At 44.7% G+C, this 20,704-nt stretch overlaps 1 protein-coding gene and 1 long non-coding RNA gene across 8 annotated transcripts in view; one reads left to right on the plus strand and one right to left on the minus strand.

Annotated features, from left to right (window-relative positions):
- Positions 1 to 13,040, minus strand: part of Hr3 (nuclear hormone receptor 3 ROR-beta) — a 177,630-nt gene extending 164,590 nt beyond the window's left edge. For 4 of the 6 annotated variants that reach the window (XM_078193694.1, XM_078193691.1, XM_078193689.1 and 1 more), the window contains exon 1: positions 12,607 to 12,920. In XM_078193694.1, coding sequence (XP_078049820.1) covers positions 12,607 to 12,781 — 175 coding nt within the window. In that variant the 5' untranslated portion in view covers positions 12,782 to 12,920. Of the gene's footprint in view, positions 1 to 12,576 lie in introns of all 6 variants that reach the window. The other 2 variants (XM_078193696.1, XM_078193693.1) reach the window with 2 other exon arrangements.
- A 6,267-nt stretch (positions 13,041 to 19,307) lies between these two features.
- On the plus strand, positions 19,308 to 19,891 carry LOC144476215 (uncharacterized). Of its 2 annotated transcripts, none has more exons than XR_013494987.1 (3): positions 19,308 to 19,384; positions 19,460 to 19,666; positions 19,733 to 19,891. It is a non-coding gene; the product is annotated as an uncharacterized LOC144476215 (long non-coding RNA). The 2 variants fall into 2 exon arrangements; XR_013494986.1 differs by having other exon boundaries at positions 19,460 to 19,631.
- Positions 19,892 to 20,704: the final 813 nt, after the last annotated feature.

The following is a 20,704-nucleotide window of genomic DNA, read 5'->3' on the forward strand; positions in this document are numbered from 1 at the left end:
CGTCGAGGAACCGGCGTGATTAGGACAATTTTTGGGGGTCCTCGCGAGCTATGGTGAAACTTTAAAACCCCCGTGCATTCTCACAGCGGGAGAGACTGGTTTACAGCAGCGTTTCTCACCTGCGTGGTAACGAACGCTAAACCGCGCAAATTGGCGTTAACACAACCTTTGGAACAGCGATCTCTTAAACGCGGAGACAATAGGCGCCCGATATTTGCTCCCTCTCATTCGGAGTCATCAAACGCGTGACTCATCGCGGAGAAATATGCGAGCAACAATTCCGGTGGCAAGCTATTTTTATACGCTATTATTTATAGTATGTTTACTTTTAATAATTATTGTCACTGAATTCTTAATGAAAGGTACTATCACTGTAGGTGCTTAAAAAAGGGTTCCATTTAAAAAAGTCAAGGTGACCTTGATATCTCTAAAAAAAAAATGACATAAAAACAAAATTTTTCTATAGTATCGTATCTGCCCCCTTGTACCATGAAACTTTGTCCTTACCATATTTTAAGTATTTTTAGAAACAACAAAGATATTTGAGGTAACGTTTGGTGACTCACCCTGTACAAATCTAAACTGTCTTTTCTTAAAAATTATAACAAACTTCTAATTACTGCAACCATGAAGAAAATTCATCGAATACCATGAAGAAAATAATACGTTAAAGAATTAATCAGATATCCGCACTGAGTATCAAGAAGATCGTGCTTGCGGTTCGAGCTGCGAAATTCATAACCTAAAACACAAATTAGCACTACCCTCCACGATCGGCGAACAATTCCCATTAGCAAACAATTGAATGTCCGCGGACGTAAACTTTCGGGACCGATCGTCCCGGGCGATACGCCATTAAAATAGTTGCTCGCATGATCCCTCGGATGGTGGTCCACAAAAAAAAGGCTTGCGCTGCACGGAATATCGGTTATCTCGTATCGGTGTGCGCGCGCGCGCAGAGCACGTGAGCCAAATGGCAAATAGCGCGACCCGCTGACCCGTAGATCATAGAGATGCACAAAGCAGCAGAAACGCAACGGGAAACCCTAACCCGTTCCTATTGCGATTCGCAAAAAAATTCAGTCCGCGTTAAAATTCAACAATAATGGGGCGAGCGCCGCTTTGATTCAATAATTGCTACGGGAAAACGGGGTGAGAATCGATCGCTCGTATAAACGATATTTAAACACGGGGTGCCGCCGATAAACCGGTCCCGGCAACCGATCCCGACGATGAACGACGGTATCGTTGACCCCGTGACCTTTCCCACCTCCCACGCATACGCGCGAGCTACTCGAGCTTCGAAAAAAAAATATTAACGCTCTTCACCGACGCTTCCTTTTACACGCGGGACGCGTGAATTTTAACGCCGCGCCGACCGCCGAGACAATGGAGGACGAAACGGCAAAATTCTCCCGGAAACAAATATTTCTGAGTTCGTGTTCGGTTTCCGGTTTTTAGGGCCCGTCGAAAATGTCGTTGGACGTTCTCATCCTTTTGTTCTCTGCTAAACGCGGTAATTATTAGTTAGACGACAATTTGAGGTTAGGGATGATTCTTTTGCGTATTTTGAGATTTCTTAGGAATATTTGAAGTGTCCTGTTGGAATAATGAATATTTATATGAGGTTGTTGTTGCTTAAATGTTGTAATTATTTCATCGTTTTAAGAATTGGGTGCTGCGTTTGGTGTTTTCAAAATGGCGTCGTTCGGTCTCAGAGAGTTGATGAGATGATGATATAGTGTAGCGTGTTAAATATGGCTTGTTAAATATAGCTTGTTAAATATAGTCTATTAAATATAGCTTTTTTGATATAGATTGTTAAATATAACTTTTTTATTATTGCTCGTTAAATATAGCTTATTAAATATAGTCTATTAAATACAGCCTGTCAAATATAACCTGTTAAATACAGTGTATTAAACAAAATATTTAATACAGTATGACATAACCTTAACATTCATATTTAAACCGTCACATTAACCAACACATTAAATACACTACATTAAATATCGAACCTAACCTAAAACTACTCATTTAACCCCAATACGTGCCAACAATAATTACGAACGCTTTCAAAAATACCGAATCGACATTAAAAAATGACTGCCGGTTGTTCCCCCGATAATAATGTACGGCGTTCGGGCCTTCGAATTTCGATGGTAGGAATACGTTCGCTTGATAACCGTGGATATACGGAATAGTTGGCGAGTGCCGCGTCGTTGGAATTCCAAATCTGAAATTCACCGACCCAGTGAAAAAAAAAAAAAAAAGAAGAATGATCCGCGTCGCTCGTCCCGGCGTGGCAAAATGGCCGCGGTAATTACGGAGAGGCTCGCGTGCAAAATCAATGTCTGGATCGTCGAAGCAACGGTACCTGTAATCCGTTAACAGCAGGTATGCCTGCGAATTCGTTGCTAAATAAATAGTGGTTTTTTTCTCTCCCCACCACCTCCCTCCTTCTGTCTCTCCCTCTCTCTCGGCTTCTCTCTCTCTCTCTCTCTCTCTCTCGCCGGTTGTTTAAGTTACAGGATCCTCGTCGGCGCGGTCTTTTCGCGGATCGCCGGGCGATTATTCAAATATTGTCTCGTAAATTCTCCCATGGTGCCGGACGTGAGTAAAATGGCGAAGCGGCCGCGGCGGCCTCCTAACCCCTGGGGTCCCGTAGTGGTGCACCCGAGCGATCGTGAACCGGCGAGCGCGAGCGCGCGGCTCTTCCACAGAGAGGCCAATCGCGCGGAGAGGCCTTCCTTCTCCGTTACGCGCGATAAGCGCGCGGGCTTCTTCGTTCCCGGTATACCCCCGTAACGGAGCGATTAAAACGGCGCTTTTAAGCGCGCGCGCGTGCACAAACTTCGCCGCCGCTGCCGCGTTAACATCCCAATAATAAACGGTGGAAAAATCGCGCACGGTTAACTGTGATTTCTAGCACCTGACTTCCCCGCCGCCCACCGTGAACCAACCGGTTCCCCATTATCTCACCGCCGATGGTTTTCAATGTATCCGAACCACGCCGGAATGACGAACGTATCGCGATAACAGGCACCGCGCGCGTCGACACGCTAGCCCGAGCATACGCTATTAAGTAATATCGCGTGTTTCGCCGGTTGCATCGGTCTCTCTTAGATAAACAACGAGTCGCGGTTTTTCAAGCGTCGGACACGTTCGAGGAAGGTGGGGGGGAACCGTTGAAGCAGGATCGTCTTTTTTTCCGGATTTAGGTCGGATCTCTGCGGCCGCGGGGTTGATCAATGGATGTTGAAGAATGGCCGACGATAAGGCTCTACCAATTGGACCGCGAATCGAAACCCGGGGGTTATCGCGATCCTACACTTTTCAAGCGGACTCCTTGCGACGGTGTTTTTTATTTTCCGTAACGTTGTGGAACGTCGGGTTACGCGGCGATAGGCGAATTGTTACGACGTTTGCCTCTCGGTTGCCGGCGAATTTCTTGAATATTTCGACCGCGAGGATTAATCGAACGCGTTTGCAGAAAATCGTTTCGTAGCGGCCTCTCTCTCTCTCTCTCGCTCTCTCTCTCTCTCTGTGTGTGTTTCCTTAACAGCGCTCGCTAAAAATATCCCTGCCAGCCTATCTCTTCATCGGTACTCGTGTGCTGCTTGTAATTACGCGAACGACTTCGAACGTTCCAACGATAGAATGTTATACGCGAAAAGAACGAAACCGTTTTACGTGGCGAGCGACGGGAAATTTACTGTAATATATGCGCGGGTCGGTATGGAATTATTATTTTTATTATTCTGGGGTTTTGGTGGATAGTGCTTTGATTATTTTTGAAGAAATTTTGATACGTTTAATTGAGAAATTTGTTCGAATCTTTGACGCATTTTGGTTTATTTTAGAATCGTTATGGTTAATATTGGATACTAAATTTATTGATTCTGCTAAAGGAATCGCTGTTAATATATTTTTGATAGATTTAAGATCAGTATACTACATTTGTAAATGCAAATTTATAGAAGATTTATTAAGTGGTAAAATAGTAGTCAATTGATGCATTTTACTGCACACGCAGACGTTTAAACTATCGAGTTCGATCAGGAAGTTTAAGGTTATGTCATGTCCTCCAATGATTACGCCATCGAACGTAATACTATTAACAACAAGAAAGACACATTTTATATTTATTGTCCAGGTTTGGCTAAATCCTATTCTGACTATAAAAGATTGTAATGTTAATTAACACTAAAACCATCGAGCACTAAAAGTGTCTGTTGCCTCATCTTACGAAAATAGCAAGGTTATGTCAACGTTTACTGTTAATTTTATTCTGACCATAAAAGACTGCAATATTAATTAACGCTAAATATACAGAATACTAAAAGTTGCCTCATCGCATAAAAATGATAATACTGCGTTTACTTAGACTTTTATCAATTTTTATCATAATACAAAGGGTTAATAGGTCCATACCCATCACGATCCCCTTTTCTAAAAAATATAATGATTAACTAAAAAATATTTATACATCGATATCCCCGGATTCGAGGCAGGAACCGGTTGCCGTAATCGCGTCGCATCGTCGACCGCCGCGGCCAAACACAACGATCTCGCGTTGCATATGCATGGCGGCCACGGAGTTCGCGAACGAAGAGGCTACTATCCCAGTTCCCTGCGGCTCCCTAGAATTCCCTTTCCGCGCGCGCGGTTTCTTCGACGTCTGGTTACACCGGGGCCCGTTCGATTCACCGTTGCCTGGAAAAAGAAAAGCAAACGGAGCGTCGTCGCGGCGGTTATTCGCGTAGAGGCGGTAACAGTGAATCGAGCTAATGCAAACGGAACTGGTTGCCGGGGTAGAAGGGGCATCTCGGATCCATTGGCGGCGGCGCGGACGGGGGCCGCGCGCGCGGTACACGTTCGTAGAGTCAGACGCGGTTACACGAAGAGGCAGGCGTCGGTGGATCGCGCACGATTTTTCCACGGCTCGTCGAATTTCAGACGTTCGACATCTCTTACAGTAGTCTTTCGTTGAGGATCTCGGATGGAACACGCGATGTAGGTTCTTTCGGATGCCATAAATTAGTCCTCGATGCGACGCTTCTTCGGAGAGGAGTTACTTTTTATGTTTCTCTATGTGATTCTTGATTTTCAACGCGTTGGCGTGAATCACGGATGGATTCGAGAGAAAATTGTTTAAATGAGAGAAAATTGTTAAAAAAGAATAATTATTTCAATGTTTTTGGATGAAATTGTATGTATATCCTTATCAAGATTTTTCATCTTTTTAAAAATACTGCCGCGTGTGTGTACGTTTAGTTTTATTAAAATTATGATTATTCTAAGTGTAAAGAATACGAGAATTAGTTGAAAAATTATTTACTACAGAAGCATTTACCACCCTCAGCAATATTATAAAAATTCTTCCTTGAAGAATGTTAAGAATGTATAAGAACGATGATTTAGTGGAGGATAGTCCTACGACTATGGCAGAGAATGCAGTCACTCTTTGCAGCGTCGTCAGTTTAAAAAATTGATTTACAGTATTTTGTATATATATTGCCCAATGTTGTACCTGAAGAATTGTACTTTATAATAATATATATAATATTTTATTTATATATATATATATATATATTCCTCAATGTTATACTTCAAGTTATTTAAACTGTTTTAATTCTTCCAGGATGTGGATCTCTAAAAGTAGAACCCCGCTTATTTAAACCTTCGATGTAATTAGTTTAATCTACTACGATCCACATAAATCACCATTTATCGTGCAAGTGCATAAGGAGTAATTCAGTGTGTAGCACTGCAACTGGATAACTGTTCTATTATCCGAATATCTCCGTTTCCCTAATTAGATCGAATAACCGAGGTTCTGGCACGAACATTTTCACAGAGAGCGTGATTATACATCGATGCCTCGAATAATTAGAAGAATTAGCTATCCTAGTCTTTTCTTACGTACATGATCTATCGTATAATACAGTCCTAAATCGCTGCTATTGGTGGATATTTATTCTCAAAGCACAAAATAAGTTTTGATGGTTTTAATAAATAAATCATAATAAGTAAATCATAGTAAGTAAATCAATTAATAATTAAATCTCGTCAAAGTAAATCTTATCTACTGTTAAATCATTAAACCTATCACAGAGATAAAAATAACCGGTTCCAAATTATTTATCCTAAAATTGTTAAAATTATTAATATGTTCTCTCTCGAAAAATTTCTCGATTAAATTTCTCAATATTTAATAATAAAAATAGTAAAAAGTCCAAGTAAATTCAGTGCTATAGTCTCTATATAGCATCAACAATTTTTAAGTTCAACACAGTTTTATCATGAATAATATTCAACGCAACTCAGGTATAGCGTCAAAGGATCAGTTCGCGATTCGGTTCGCCAAACCTGCACGCCGTTGTCACCTTTGTTATCTTAAATCCGCGTAGATACGCGCCGAAAGGGTCAAACAAAGTTTTCCGAGCGTAATCCGTCGAGGGAAGCGTCGACGAGAGCGCGCGCGCGAGAGAGAGAGAGAAAGAGCCGGTCCGAGGCGAGCCGAGCGGAGCCGAGCGGAGCGTAGCCGCGTGCTTCAAAGAGAACGGTGAGACAGCACGTGGTGGGTATATACTCGCGGATCACCGAAGTAACGGTGTCCGGTAACCGCGTCAGAGCCGGTGCTAGCGGTACTCGAAAGCGTTCCGTTACTCGACCGACAGATCCGCTAACGCGACTCGCGCTCTCTCTCTCTCTCCGTCTCTCGCCGTCGTCGCCGCCGCCGCCGCATTCTCTCTGCCCGTTTCGCTCACCCGCCCCTGTCCCTCGTGGGATGAGAAGCGTGCACGAAAAGCCGCGCGGCGGCACCGCATCGTATCGGCCCGCGCCGGCCCGCTCCGTCTCGCTGCGCCGCCGTGCAACCCGACCGCGAGGAGTAATGGTCCTTCATTACGCGATGCAGCCGACTCGAGCTGCCTGTGTGCCCCGAACAAGAGAGCCGACCTCGACAAGCCAGCCGAGGTCTCTACGGCTAACTCCGCTTTGATTTATGCCACCTATCGCCGGGGCCGAGCTCGTGCCGATCGCTCTCTTCGGGGAAGAGATCGCTCTTTTCTTCTTCGTCTGCTTCCTTTTCATCTTCTTCGTCGTCATCTTCTTCTATCATCTCCTTTCTCTTCATCTTTGTCTTCCTCTATCATCTCCTTTCTCTTCATCTTCGTCTTCTTCTATCATTTCCTTTCACTTCATCTTCCTGTTCTTCATCATCTTCTTCTGTCATCCTTTCCTTTTATCATCTTCTTCTTCTATCATCTTTTTCTGTCATCCTCTTCTTCTATCATCTTCTTCCTCTATATCTTCTTGCTCTACCATCTTCCCCTTCCTCATCATTTTCTTCTGTTATCTTCTTCTTCTATCATCTTCTTCAGTCATCCTCTTCTTCTATCATCCTCTTCTTCTATCATCTTCTTCCTCTATCATCTTCTTCTTCTATCATTTTCCTCTCCTTCTATCATCCTCTCCATCTATCATCTTCTTCCTCTTCATCTTCATCTTCTATCATCTTTCCTTCCAACCCTTCCTACCGTCTAGTCCCAAAGGATCGACACGGCCGTATAAGACGCGGTCAAACCAAGGAGCCACGACGTCTCGATAGTCGATGATCAGCTTTCTGATCGCGGACCGTTCGCCGAGCGTTTTCGCACCGCGCTACCTCTGATCGATACGGTAATAGCGGATTCTGAACGTTCCTGATTCCGCGAGGAGTGACCGCTCCGCGTTGCGTGAGCAGCCACGGCTAGAATAGTTGAAAGATCGCGTATCCTTTTGTTTTTCGATCGCTGCTAATGGCCCCACCAGACTACTGTGTTCCGGATGGATCCGAGTGCTGCTAGCCAGACGCCCGATTGTGTTCGCCCGGTAATTGCGTCTCTTTTCTTTCTTTTTCTTTCTTGGCCAGCCATTGTTGGGACCGATTTGACGAGGCGGGTTTTACCATTTGCTTATGGTAGCTCATCATATTTGATACGACGTGGTCGTCCCTGAGTGGTTTTCTGTGTTCGCGATTCGGAGAACGATTTGTTATGGATAAGTTGTTGCGTACAAGGGTTTGTTAATAGTATTGTTGTTCATTGATGTCCGGTTGGATGGCTTTTTATGGTGATTTAGGGGTGGAATTCGTGCAGAATTGCTGGGTTTCTGTATTGTTTTAAATTGTATTTGCAATGTTTTTAGTTGTATTTGTACTGTTTTTAGTTGTATTTTTGCTGTTTTAAGTTGTTGTATTTGCACTCTTTTACGTTGTATTTATGCTGTTTTAAGATGTATTTGCAATGTTTTAAGTTGCATTTGTACTGTTTTAAATTGTATTTGCAATGTTTCAATCCTTTAACAATACTAACAAAACCGAGAGGTGATAAATAAATGATAAATTACGATATGGTAGATGTAAATAGATTTTTCCCTATTATAATGATAATTCATCCCTGAAGAGGTTAACCACGCCTGGAATGAAATAAAAGCCACGGCAGTTTTATCACTTATAAATCAATATTAACATTATTATAAATCAATATTAAAATTGAAAAATTCATAATCGCAGCAACTGTGAAGAAAAATGGTACGTCAAGGGGTTAACCCCTTGCAATTTTATTAATCCCTTTACAATTGCTATAATTCCAATTTCTTCGATCTCACTGATTTTTTGGAAGAAAAAGAAATTTTATATTTATTGTGTGCTCACATCTGTTTGAAAGTTTAAATATTGGTGACAAGGGAATAAAATTTGATTCCAAGATAAAGGAACGGATGAACACTGATACCTTATAATAACAGCTTATTACTAAAAATCTTGATCACGAGTCTGACTCGTTAAAGCACGTCAAGGCGTCAAAGACCAGAAAACTACGGAATATATTATACATAATCAACAGCGTTGGAAGCGTTTGTTCGTTCGCAAGCAAATGAGAAACCGAGTGCTGCCGCGTGTTTGCAAAGGCACACGCCCGGCTTCGATATACTATACATATAGTATGTATATATTCGCGGATTGTTTCGATCCGATGGAACTTTTCAGCGAGCGGCCCCCGCGGCCAATTAAGGGATGGAAACAAAATGGCCGCGTGGCGGGATCCCCCGGAGAGTAATAAAAAAACTTTCGGCGGCGGCGCCGCGAGGAGTTCCCGAGTGTGTGCGCGCCGACATATAATTGAAACAGCAAAATGCTTTGCATATTAAAAATCTATAGAGCGAGGATCCGAGGAACGTCTTATGGTCTGAGATAAGAATTAATTTGAGAAGTCATGCTATCAACGAGTTCGAAACGAAAATATCTTTTGCATACATGGAGAGCGTGAATGTGAAAATGAGCCGTCTATTTCGAATGTGACCTACATCCGTTGCGATATTTAAGGGTTTGCGTTTTAAAAGATGATATAAAATTATTTAAAGTGTATTATTTAAGTGTATCTATTTAATTTCTATGTTGAAATTTTAATAATCTGTTTCACCTCGTTTTAATTAATTTCGATTTATTTTAGTTTATTTTCATCTCTTTCAATTTATTTTACTTTATTTTAGTTTATTTTAATTCGTTTCAATTTACTTTACCTTATTTATATTAATTCCAAATAATTTTACCTTATTTCCATTAATTCCAATTTATTTTACTTTATCTTAATTCATGTCAATTTATTTTGCCGTATTTTCATTAATTCCAATTCATCTTAATTTATTTCAATCTATTTTAATGTATTCTAACATTCAACATTAATATTTTAATACTCGTTAAAGTAACAGCAATTACCGAGCGAGCAGCACGGTATCGTTAACAAAAAGGAGATAAACGGACTTAGGTCACTCTCGAAATAAACGGCTCGAATATTTCTCTGATAATCGCAATGAGAATACGCAGTTAGGTAGAGGATCGCGCAAACTTCGCTAATTAGCAGGTTGCGTGACGTCGGGGCGGTAGAATGCAAAATGTTTCCGGCATTGATCCATTTCGCGCCGTAGAACCGTCCGATATAATATAATCGCCGGTGATGCGAACGCGCGGGCTCTGCGCGATTCGAGAAAACGAAAAAGAAAGAAAAAGAAATGGAAAAAGAAATGGAAAAAGAAACGCAGCGTCGTCTTTCATTCGCTAAGCCTGCCGCTTGCTTTCCTGGCTTCGGCCGAGCCTTTCTCCGTCCTCCCCAAGTTTCCTTGCTAACAATTCACCGGCGCCTCGCGCATTTTTAGCCAAAGAAAAGTGTTACGTTCCAAATTGAGCACTCCAGAACACACGGGAATTAAATCCCGGCTTCTATTCTTTCGAATTTAATTGGATGGCGCTTGCTTATGCGCGCTCCACTAAACCAATTCGACCGCGGCAATTCAGAAAATCTGAAACTCGAAAAAAAGCTGGAATTAAATGTGGGACGGATTTTTATAATTTGGAAAATGTTGGGCGGATTTTTTATATAATTTGGAAAATGTTGGGCGGATTTTTATAATTTGGGAAATGTTGGGCGAATAACATTTTTGCCATTGTTCGTCCAAACATAATAGAAACGTTACATCGTTTGGTTAATTAAATTTCATTTCATTCTGACGATTTATATTTTTATCAATAAATGTTCTTCCGGGCTTACAAAAATACCCGGAGGTAATAACCAGGAACGGGGCGATTCTATACTAAAAATAATTAATAGATTACAAGATGACAGCGTGGAACAAAATTTTGAGATTTGATGTATAGTTTTTGAAAAGTTTCAGTCGAAAGATTCGTACGATTCGTGTGGCCTAGTCTCCGCTAGAAGTAGTAGCGGCCGGTCATGCACAGACGCGCCAGCTGATTTCGTTTCAATGCCGCAGTTAGTCGATCAATTTCGCTGCAAAACGATAACTGATGTGAAATAGTTGTACTCAATGTTAGCTACTTCTTTTTCTAGCTAGAATCAGCTTCTTTATTACGTACAGGAATGCATTTTAACGTAGAAAAATTTAATAGAAAAATAATTAAAAGTTTGTATGATAGATCCTTACATAAAATACAAATGTATCATTTGTAAAAGACAGACAAATTCTGCTAATTCTTTTAACCATTTTATTGTTTTATATTTTATATTTTATCTAGTTACTTTTACCACAAATGTATAAAATTTACGAACTAATAATTTCAATAATAATTTGTCTAATAACTTGACTAATAATTTGACTAATAATTTAATTAATAACTCGACTAAAAAATTGACTAAAAAATTGATTATTATTTTAACCAATAATTTGACCAATAACTTGACTAATAACATGACCAATAAAAACATCGAGTAAATATATTGAGACACTTTGATCCATTCTCAATTGATTTAAAGGGCGCGTCTGTCCAATCACATTAAAGCGGCCTAAACAAATGCTAATCAAATGAAGCCGTGCCAGACGAAGAAGTTCACCCGGTCGCAGTTCGTTCATCAAAAGACAGCATGTATCGTTTAGATGGTTTCAGTCATGATTTTTCCAGGATCGAATGCAAAACAGCCAGCAGCGTCGGATGTACAGTTTTGATTCGGCACCGTGTTATAAAGATTTGTATTAATACGTAATTATTCCGATATTAGGCAATGCTCTGTTAATTCCTGTTTGCAACGCTTTCGAAGCGTACAAGAATGCGAGACTTATCACATTTGCATAGCGCGTTGGTCGCGCGAAATTCAGCCGACAAGAAATGATCTCTACTTTATTTATGCAATGTAATATTCTGAAGTAGAAATCGGAAAACGGTTTTTGTAAAAAGCGGAGAATTCGAAATGGCGGCGAGAAAGAATTATTTCTTGCTTTTTCACGCGATCTATAAATATCCATTGTCTAGCAATATTTTATTTATAACGCTGTTACTTCAAAATGAAGTCGAACTCGTGCAAAACGGTTCTTTACAGTATTCTTTAAATTATTAAAATAATAAGGTTATGAAAAATCTAGATTTTTTATTGAAAGCACGGAGAAAGAATTGCCAGGGCCATGATCTTAAAATTACCGTAAAATTGGATCAATTTATTTAACGCAAGATATTTATCGAGCACTGAAAGCTGCTATTTTATATTATAAATTATAAATTATAGAAGTAACAATAAAATATTTATCCCAACTTCAGCTGGCATAATGAACTAGTATAATTAACTAGTACAATATTAACAAATGAAATTAAGTATAAAAGTAACCTTATAAATGATCAAATTAACAATGAAAAATTTATCCTGACATTAACTATTATTATCCCAACATTTACCAAAAGTAACACACGTACCGAATAAGCAGCACAGTCCCACAAATCCAGTCAATAAAACAAAAAAAATTAAATCAAGAAGCATTTTACAAATTCCACGTCATCAAACATTTGTCCTAAAATCTGAACCTGTAACCTCTTTATCCGTCGTATAATAGGTATATAAAAAGACCACGTGAATTACGAAGCGACTTGGAACGCAACACGAATAGAGAAGGACGGTGTATTGTCAGCGAACGCATCGACACATCTCAGCGAGGCGGGGGAGGGAACGGTCTCGGGAGCAACGTTTTCGCTAATCGAACAAAAACATCTAAATGGAAGATGCCCATAGATCTTAAATATAACCCTACCGGAAGATCTCGATCGTTTCCTATTCGTACCTGTGCCCGTGATCGGTGGCGACGCCAGCTGCGAGCTGCTTATATCCGGCGGCTGTTGGGTCTGTTGCGTTTGTTGCGCGGCTTGTTGCGTGGCTTGTTGTTGCGATTGTTGCTGTTGCTGCGGACTGTTCGCGGCCACTTGCACGGTGCCCGGACTAGCCGCGCTTTCCGCCATATTTTCTTTCTTTATTTTTTTGTTTTCGAGCTGTGCTTTCCCTCTCGGTTCAAACACGATCCAACAGCATGTTCGCCCCCGCTCGAGGACTCGGCCAACACGGAAGCCCGATATTCCGGTGTCGCTCCTTGAACTTGAACGGCTCGACGTGGCCGAACAGGGGGGGAGCGAGAGCGAGAGAGAGAGGGGGGCGTTAATACGAGCAAGGGATCTATAGATCAGACGGTCCTCTTGTTTCTTTCGTTTCCGTTGCAGCAAGACTATCGTCTTTCACCGTTAACCGAGCGAGTTCCTTCTCGCGCGCTCGTTCTCCCGCGAGATCCTGCTCCTCTCGAGCGGACAGCTCGCGATCCACCGTGTCTACGGCGCTGCTGGTTTCACCACGCAGTACCAGGGATCAGGCTATTGTCGTCGACGACTCGTACCAAAACGTCACGGGTTCACAGGTGGCGGTTTCCTGGACGCTCGTCACGCGATCCTCTGTCGCGCCTTGGGGCATCGCTACGGACCGCGATCCGGATGCCATCTCTTCCGCGGGCGAGATTAAAGACGCACCGCCGAGAGAACGCCGTCGGCCGATCGATCGCACACCGTCGACCCGTTAAAAGTTCGACGCTGTTACCCGATGACGAACGCGTTGTACCTCTCGCCTCCTGCGTCGAGATCTCGTCGGCTTCCTGTGCCGCGAAGCGCGAACGTCTCTAGAATTTGCTTCGATACACTGTCTTCGATCACGTGGATCCCATAATACCGCGCGGGGTAGGTAGAGCACGGTTGTGTCACCTGGAGGAGGTACGAGGATAGACGGTACAAGGTACGAAGAAGGAAGGCGGAAAGAAATAGAGAGAGAGAGTCCCTCTGTCCCTGTTGCCTGTGTCTCCGTTCCCTTTCGACGCCGACAAACCAGCGTAAAACCGCGTAAGGGCGCGTTTACAACGATCCCGTTGATCAGTCGAGAGGAGATAATTATCTGAGGCACTGTTTACCGACTGTTACGCGTCGAGAGGTTCCGTTCGCGGGGGGAAGCTGGCTCGTGTGTTCGGGTGACAGTCGTTCGCCAGGCGAGAAAATAGACGGTAAATTCGTGCGGCCGCGTGCGTATCTAATAATCAGTCGAGAAAGGCATAAAATTTTAGGCACTCTTCATCCTCTAGTCTCGATAACCCTACCAATACTTGACGATCTACAGCCGTACAGAATCGGAGCGAGGAAAAAAAGCAGACAGACAGAGAAAGAGAGAGAGAGAGAGAGAGAGAGAGAGAAGTATAGAGAGAAAGATAGAGAAAGAAAAATGTAGAGAGAAAGATAGAGAAAGAGAATTATAGAAAGATGGAGAACAAAAAATGTAAAGAGGAAGATACAGAAAAAGATAAAGATGGAGAAAAGACAAAGATAGAAAAGAGCCGAGGTAGAGAGGTACGAAAACAAGACTAGATACCCTGCGCGCCGAGCGTTCAGAAAAAATAGACCACGGATAGAAAGCCCTTCGAGGTTTCGGGGGGCGTAGAGATCGTCGAAGTCCTGAATCGAAAATCCTTAGGCACTCGTTTGTCTCGTGGATGTGCGCGTTCGGGTCGTTTGGTGTGCTCGGGCGAGCAACCCCCCTCGGAGCGTTACCCTTTTCGCGGGGGGTGTACGAAACGGCACACCGCGGACACGTCGGACGCGCGCGATGACGCGGCGACGGCGACGACGGTGTACGCCAGTACACACGCAGGGGAGAAAGGCAGAAAGGGCAGGGTGGCCAGCGAGCGGAAAGACGCCGGGGGTAGGAGCAGAGCGCGCGGCCGAGTCGATAGGTCAGTGGGTCTCGTTCAAAGAACGACTCTCTTCGATTCACCCGAGCCTCCGTTCGTACGCGCAGCTACGTCGCGACCCAACAGACACACACACTCGCACACAGAGAGAGACGCACACGCAGGCACACACAACAAACACCGATGCCACACGAACGGACACGAAGCGGAGAACGCTTCCTCCAACGGTCGGTGTCCTACGACGCTTCCTCGCTTAGGTGTTCCCGCGGATTAAAGGGCGAAACCGTATATAGCGGACAAAAAGAAAATCCGGAGAACAAGGCGGAGACCAGGTGGCGGGGCGAAGGGACGAGGAGAGGGTGGTGGGAGCGAGTAGTCGATAGGTCAGTAGGTCTCGTTCAGAGAACCGTATTTCGAGGGAGTTACATCCAGTCCCCGCACTCTCGGTTTCAATGTTACCCCCCTCGTTAATCCGGACGCATCGATTCGCTCGCGCCTGGGTAGACGTTCCGGCGTGTCCCGTCGTGCACGGCCGATGGAGACGCTCGCCGCGGGACTGGGTGTCCCGCGTTTCGGCGGTCGCTTCCTCCGTAGGTTGTCGTAGGCTCCGGCTAATGGCTGTGCCGTGGCGGCCGCGCTGGTATCGCCGCGGCTGATCTCTCTCGCACGGGAAGAGGCACACGCGTTCATTCGCGACCTTCGTCGCGACTAATTCGGTAGGCTGCGGCCTTCGGTCGATATTCCGTGAACAAAACGGTTCACAGCGTGGCGCGCGCGGGGCTCCGCTCGAGTTTTCCTCCTGGTCTAACACGTTTCGCCCCTTTTCACGCGTCCTCCGTCTCACTCTTTTTCCGTCGACGGGTCGCAAGCTCGGTTTACGCGTCCGTACGAGAGAGGGAGAAGAAAGGGAGAAGGCGAAAGAGCGCGACAGCCTACATCTGCCAGGTGTGTAGTCCAGATCCTTGGCACGATAAACACGGTGAAAACAGTCTCTCCGGCGGGGTCCTGGAGCGTTTCAATCATCGATCAAACAGCCCGCGAGTACGAGGCGATCGCGTACGGATTTCGTACGGGGCATCATCGCGGGTCGCGCGGCGACGACGTCGGTCCCGCGGCATCGATCATCGCGCGTCCAGTCTCTCTCTCTCTCTCTCTCTGTTCTCGGGATCAAGGTTCTCCGCCGGGCTGATTTTCGCGTGACCCGGGGAGCTCAGGGGACCGAGAGCACCGTGGGACAGTCACGGGCACAGCAGCGGCGAACGACGACGTTTCCTCTCGGCCATGGATCGGGGGAGAGAAGGCCCGCGCGCGTCCCGACTCACCCTCGGACTCCAAAAACACCACCACCAGTCGAATCCACTTGGCCTCGTGGGCTTTACGTCATTATCGTCTCCGTCATCCTGGCTCGGGCGATGTGCGTGCGTGTGTGTGTGTGTGGCCGTTCGTTATTCTCGCTTCCCGGAAGCAACACAACCGGGGACAACACGGTAACTTATCACCACGCTTTGAACACGACTCGCGCGGACGGGGCACGCGTGTCGATCGCGCGTCGCGTCGCGTCGCAAAAGGTCCCACGAAAAAGGCTCGTGCCGATGACGTTTCGGTGCCGAACGACTCGTTTCGGCTATGCACTTCACGGGGAAGCAGTGGCTCGAGCCTGCCGCGACCGCCACCAGATGGCAGCCTCTCCCGATCCACCACCGTTCGCTACCACCCCGCCCGGATTACAGCTTCTCGCACCCCGCCGCGCGCCCCGCCCTCCACAGCACCCTTCCCGACGATCCCGGCTCGCCTGCTAGACGACAGAGTGTCTCTCTTCGAAAGGTGAACTTCTCGGCGATCGTATCCGCGATGGAAATTACTCGAAACGTACATCGGAATGTTCGACCCCCTGAGGGCAAGCGCGAGAGGGTGTTTCATTGGTTCGACGGGATTCAGGGGTAGAGCGCGCGCACGCGCCGACCACCGCTCTCTCTCTCTCTCTCTTTTTCTCTTTCTCTCTCTCTCTCTCTCTCTCTCTCTCTCTGCCAGCTATTCGTTCGATCCGTTAGCAGCCTGTATTCCTCAGGCCAGATAGACTGTTCCGTCTCCGAAGCGATAACTTTGCCATCTCCTCTCGTCCATCCCCTAGTGACGCTGACGATGGCCGAGCTACGGCGAACGCGATCCCCAGACCCGGTCGATCGACGCGATCCTTCCGTCGGCCGCTGATCTCCCATGAACGGGAGAACCGGGAGAAACCCGCGTTCCAAAACGAGGTCACCAGGTGTCGAAAGGGGCGAGCTTTGTCGGTCAACCCGAGCAGTCGCGTCCCTTTAAGGTGAGCTTCGATCTACTACGGAACGCGTTCGTTCTCTACGCGCGCGTGTTCCCGTTCGGCCTCCGATTGGACCGCTGTTTTGTTATCGGTACACGACGCCCGGACACGCGCCAATTTGAATAACAGTGGCACCTTCTATCGCTCTCTCTCTCTCTCTCTCTCTCCCCGTGGACCGGCGGCCGCTAATGGAAAGTTGGCTGCGCCGGGTTTTGTGACAGAGAGGCCTGGACTTGACCTATCCGCAACCAGGCCGCTCGCTGGAAAACGCGGCTGGAAAATTAGACGCTTTCGTCGGTGTTTAGTCGCACGTGAAACGCAAGTTTCATCCTGTCTATCTATCTCTCCCTCTCTCTTTCTCTTTCTTTCTCTTTTTTTCTCTCTCTCTCTCTCTCTCTCGCGCTGCCATTGAATTTATCGCTACCGTTATACCCCTTTCGACTGGATCTCTGCCTCCCGCCGCTTCACTCCGTTTGAGTTAAAGCGCCGCGCCGCGTATACGCGAGCCGAGAGACTATACACAACCGAACACACTCTCCTCCTCCTCCTCCTCCTCCTCCTCGCTCTCTTCGGCTCGATACGAGCCGTTGCATTTTCAGAACGGTACTCCTAACTGTATCTTACATACGTATAGACCGTGCACGCAAGTGTACGGTTCGCCTGTTTGTGTGTGGCTGTGTATACCCTCTCGCCGTGCTCACCTGTCGGCGTCGCGCGCGCCCGCGCGCACGGCGAGGCACCCGCGCATACCGATCAGAAAACAAGGGAAAACGACGATGCGTCGATGACCCCAGATCCCCGGATTCGATCTCGTGGATTTAGACTGGCGATTCGCGCGTTTCTACCTTTTTACGCGCTTGCCTGACACCTGTATATCTATATAATATTATATTATGTATACGTGTTATATTATATATATTATATTATAGTATAGATATATATTATAGGTCTATCAGTCGTGGTATCTCTTGGACAAACTTCGTCGTCGATTCTTTTATTCTCAGTTAACCCTTTGAGCACGGATATCGATACAGTGGTGACGTCAGGATTGTTCGTCTGATTCCAGAATTTGCAAACAAATACACCGCGTTGTTGTAAAAATAATTTTTACAGTAATATTGACAGCATAATAATTTAATTATATATATAACAAAGGATCAGGATATATTGTTCATATTTCTTGCATTATTTCAACTTTGTATTTTAAAAATGAGCTAAGTTTCCTTTTTGAAATATTGTTATATAACAATAATGTGTATATTATTTACTTAATAATTGCTATCATTTTAACAGAGATTGTAAATTTGAAATTTAAACTTTGTGTCACACATTTGATTTCCTTTTCTGGAACGCAAACTCTTAAATATCTCAGTCTTGATAAAAATTCACTTAGGTCGTTCTCGAAATAGTCGAATTATTTGATCTTTTAATGGGTATTTAGTTCGATCAGAGAAACATTTTTAGCACTTTCGGGAATTTTCGTCCGAGAAGGGTTAAAATGTCTGTCGAATTTTGTTTAAACTCTTAGAAACTGTTACAGTGGTGTATATGTACATAATATGTTAATAGTGGCGTTCGTACTTCGAGAATTGATGATTAATGCCTTGACGTCTGACATACATCTCGTTTTTAACCAATTCTAATTTATGCAAACTATCGACGTTTAATTGGTTAATGTATCGCTGCGAATAAATGTAACGTTGCGCTTGAACGAAGCGCGATAGTACGCTCAGCGTTTATTTCTTTTCGCACGGTGGCGCGATGGTTTTAGACGTTTTTAAATATTTTTAGGCGCGGATCGAAATAGGCGCCGCGGAATCGAAATGTGTTCGCTCTCCGAGCTTGCAGCGGGGACGAGAATAACGCGAAACGTGGAGAAAATAACGCGGCGGTCTATCTATATAAATTCATGGAGCCGCGCCGAAGGAAACACAACGGAATCGGGGACACACTTGCATTTCGATTCACCTTCTGCTTTCCATTTGCGGGGCCAGTTAGCGTCCTTTTAATGGCCGACTGTAAATACTTTCGAGAATTCGCGGCTTGCGAGATGCTACCGAGAATTTCTGTCACCTCTCTTCCCCTCTCTCTCTCTCTCTCTCGAATCATTAATGACTTTAATTTTAATTTTAATTTCAATTTTAATTGGTTTTAATTCCAATTCTAATTTTAGTTGGTTTTAATTTTAATTGATTTCAGTTTCAATTTTAATTTTAATTGATTTTAATTTTAATTTCAATTTTAATTGATATTAATTTTAATGTTAAGTAATCTATTTCATCATATAATCAGAACAACTATTTTCCTTATAAATTCCTGTAAAAATAAATTCTTATCCGATCGATCATTTATTCGAATCAATCTACTAATACATTAATATATCGAAAAAATAATTCTCAAATCATTTGCAACAAGATTTCTAAATTATACAACTCCATAAAGCTTTCGTTTCCAGACGCCGTTCGACTTTAACCACCAAGAAGGACCACTTCTCTCCACCATAAACCCTATCACCAAAACAACATACAGGTACGTATCAAACGAAGCCAACCCCATAACATCGCCTGTAAAACACGTCGAATATAACAGCGAACTTTTTGACAGGACTTTCGAAACGCTCCGTATGAATCACTCGCGGTAAGAAAAGAGCGAACCGGGGGCAAGAAACTGTTAGTCATCGTCCGATGATCTCGGAGCGAGAGACGCGGCCAGTCGAGTCCAGCCAAGCCGAGCCGAGCCAAGCCGAGTCGAGTCGAGTCAGCATCGTCAGGAGAAGGTACAAACGTTGCATGCAATTAAGGAACAATCGAGGTATACATTGAAATAACGATCGGAAGATTAAAGGAGAGACTGTTCGGACCGTTAATCGTTTTTTAGGATGCCGCTTCAATGAGCCGCGCCGAGCCGAGAATCGAACACTGCGATGGGGAGAGCGAGCCGGTTGGTAAGATAAAGAGAGACGGGGAGAGATGAAGAGTGGTGGAGAGAGATGAAGAGAGACGAAGAGAGATTGAAGAGAGATTGAAGAGAGACGAAGAGAGAGAGAGATAGAAAGAGAGGAAAAGAGAAACAAAGAGAGGAAAGAGAGACAAAGAGAGAAAAAGAGAGACAAAGAGAGAAAAAGAGAGACAAAGAGTGAAAAAGAGAGACGAACAGAGAGAGAGGTAGAAAGAGAGAAAAAGAGGTAAAAAGAGAGCCAAAGAGAGAAAGAGATAAAGTGGAAGACGAACAGAAAAATAGAGAAAAAGAGAAAGAGAAAAGGACAGAAATAGGGGGAAAGAGATAGTGAGAGGGGGTGAGAGAAGGAGGGGGATGAGAAAAGAGAGGCTCGGCCGGTTGAAACAACGTGTAGCGGATCTTCTACGCAGGTACGTAGCCTACGTACATGCGGGTCGCGTGTAGGGATACTCACGTAATGTAGGCCCGTTGCCGGAGGTACCGTAAGACCTTGCCTGTTACGTCACTAGAAGCCGCGCGCGCGGCGATTAGGAGAAAAAGGATACCGGGCGAAAGGGAGGGAAGGAAACGGAGGTGGAACCGTGTGTCCTCCGGCCGCTGTCGGCGCGACTCGGTTCCCCCGATTCACGGAATTTCGTCGTCGCCGTGACCCGAAAATCCACCGTCGCCGCGCAATTTCTCTTCTTCGTTCGCACCGTACCTGTCATGGTACTCTCTAGCCTATACCCCCACCCCCACCCCCACCCCCGCGAACCTTGAAATTTCCTTCGCACTTGGAGCCGATCCAAATTGTAAGACACGATTGCAATTCGCGGACTTGAAACTGTGACGTGACTTGCGATTTGGATTTTTTTAATGTGAACGTTTAGGAACAATGTTTTAGTGGTAATT

Source organism: Augochlora pura, chromosome 10, assembly GCF_028453695.1.
Source record: "Augochlora pura isolate Apur16 chromosome 10, APUR_v2.2.1, whole genome shotgun sequence".
In the NCBI taxonomy this organism is placed as follows: Eukaryota; Metazoa; Arthropoda; class Insecta; order Hymenoptera; family Halictidae; genus Augochlora; species Augochlora pura.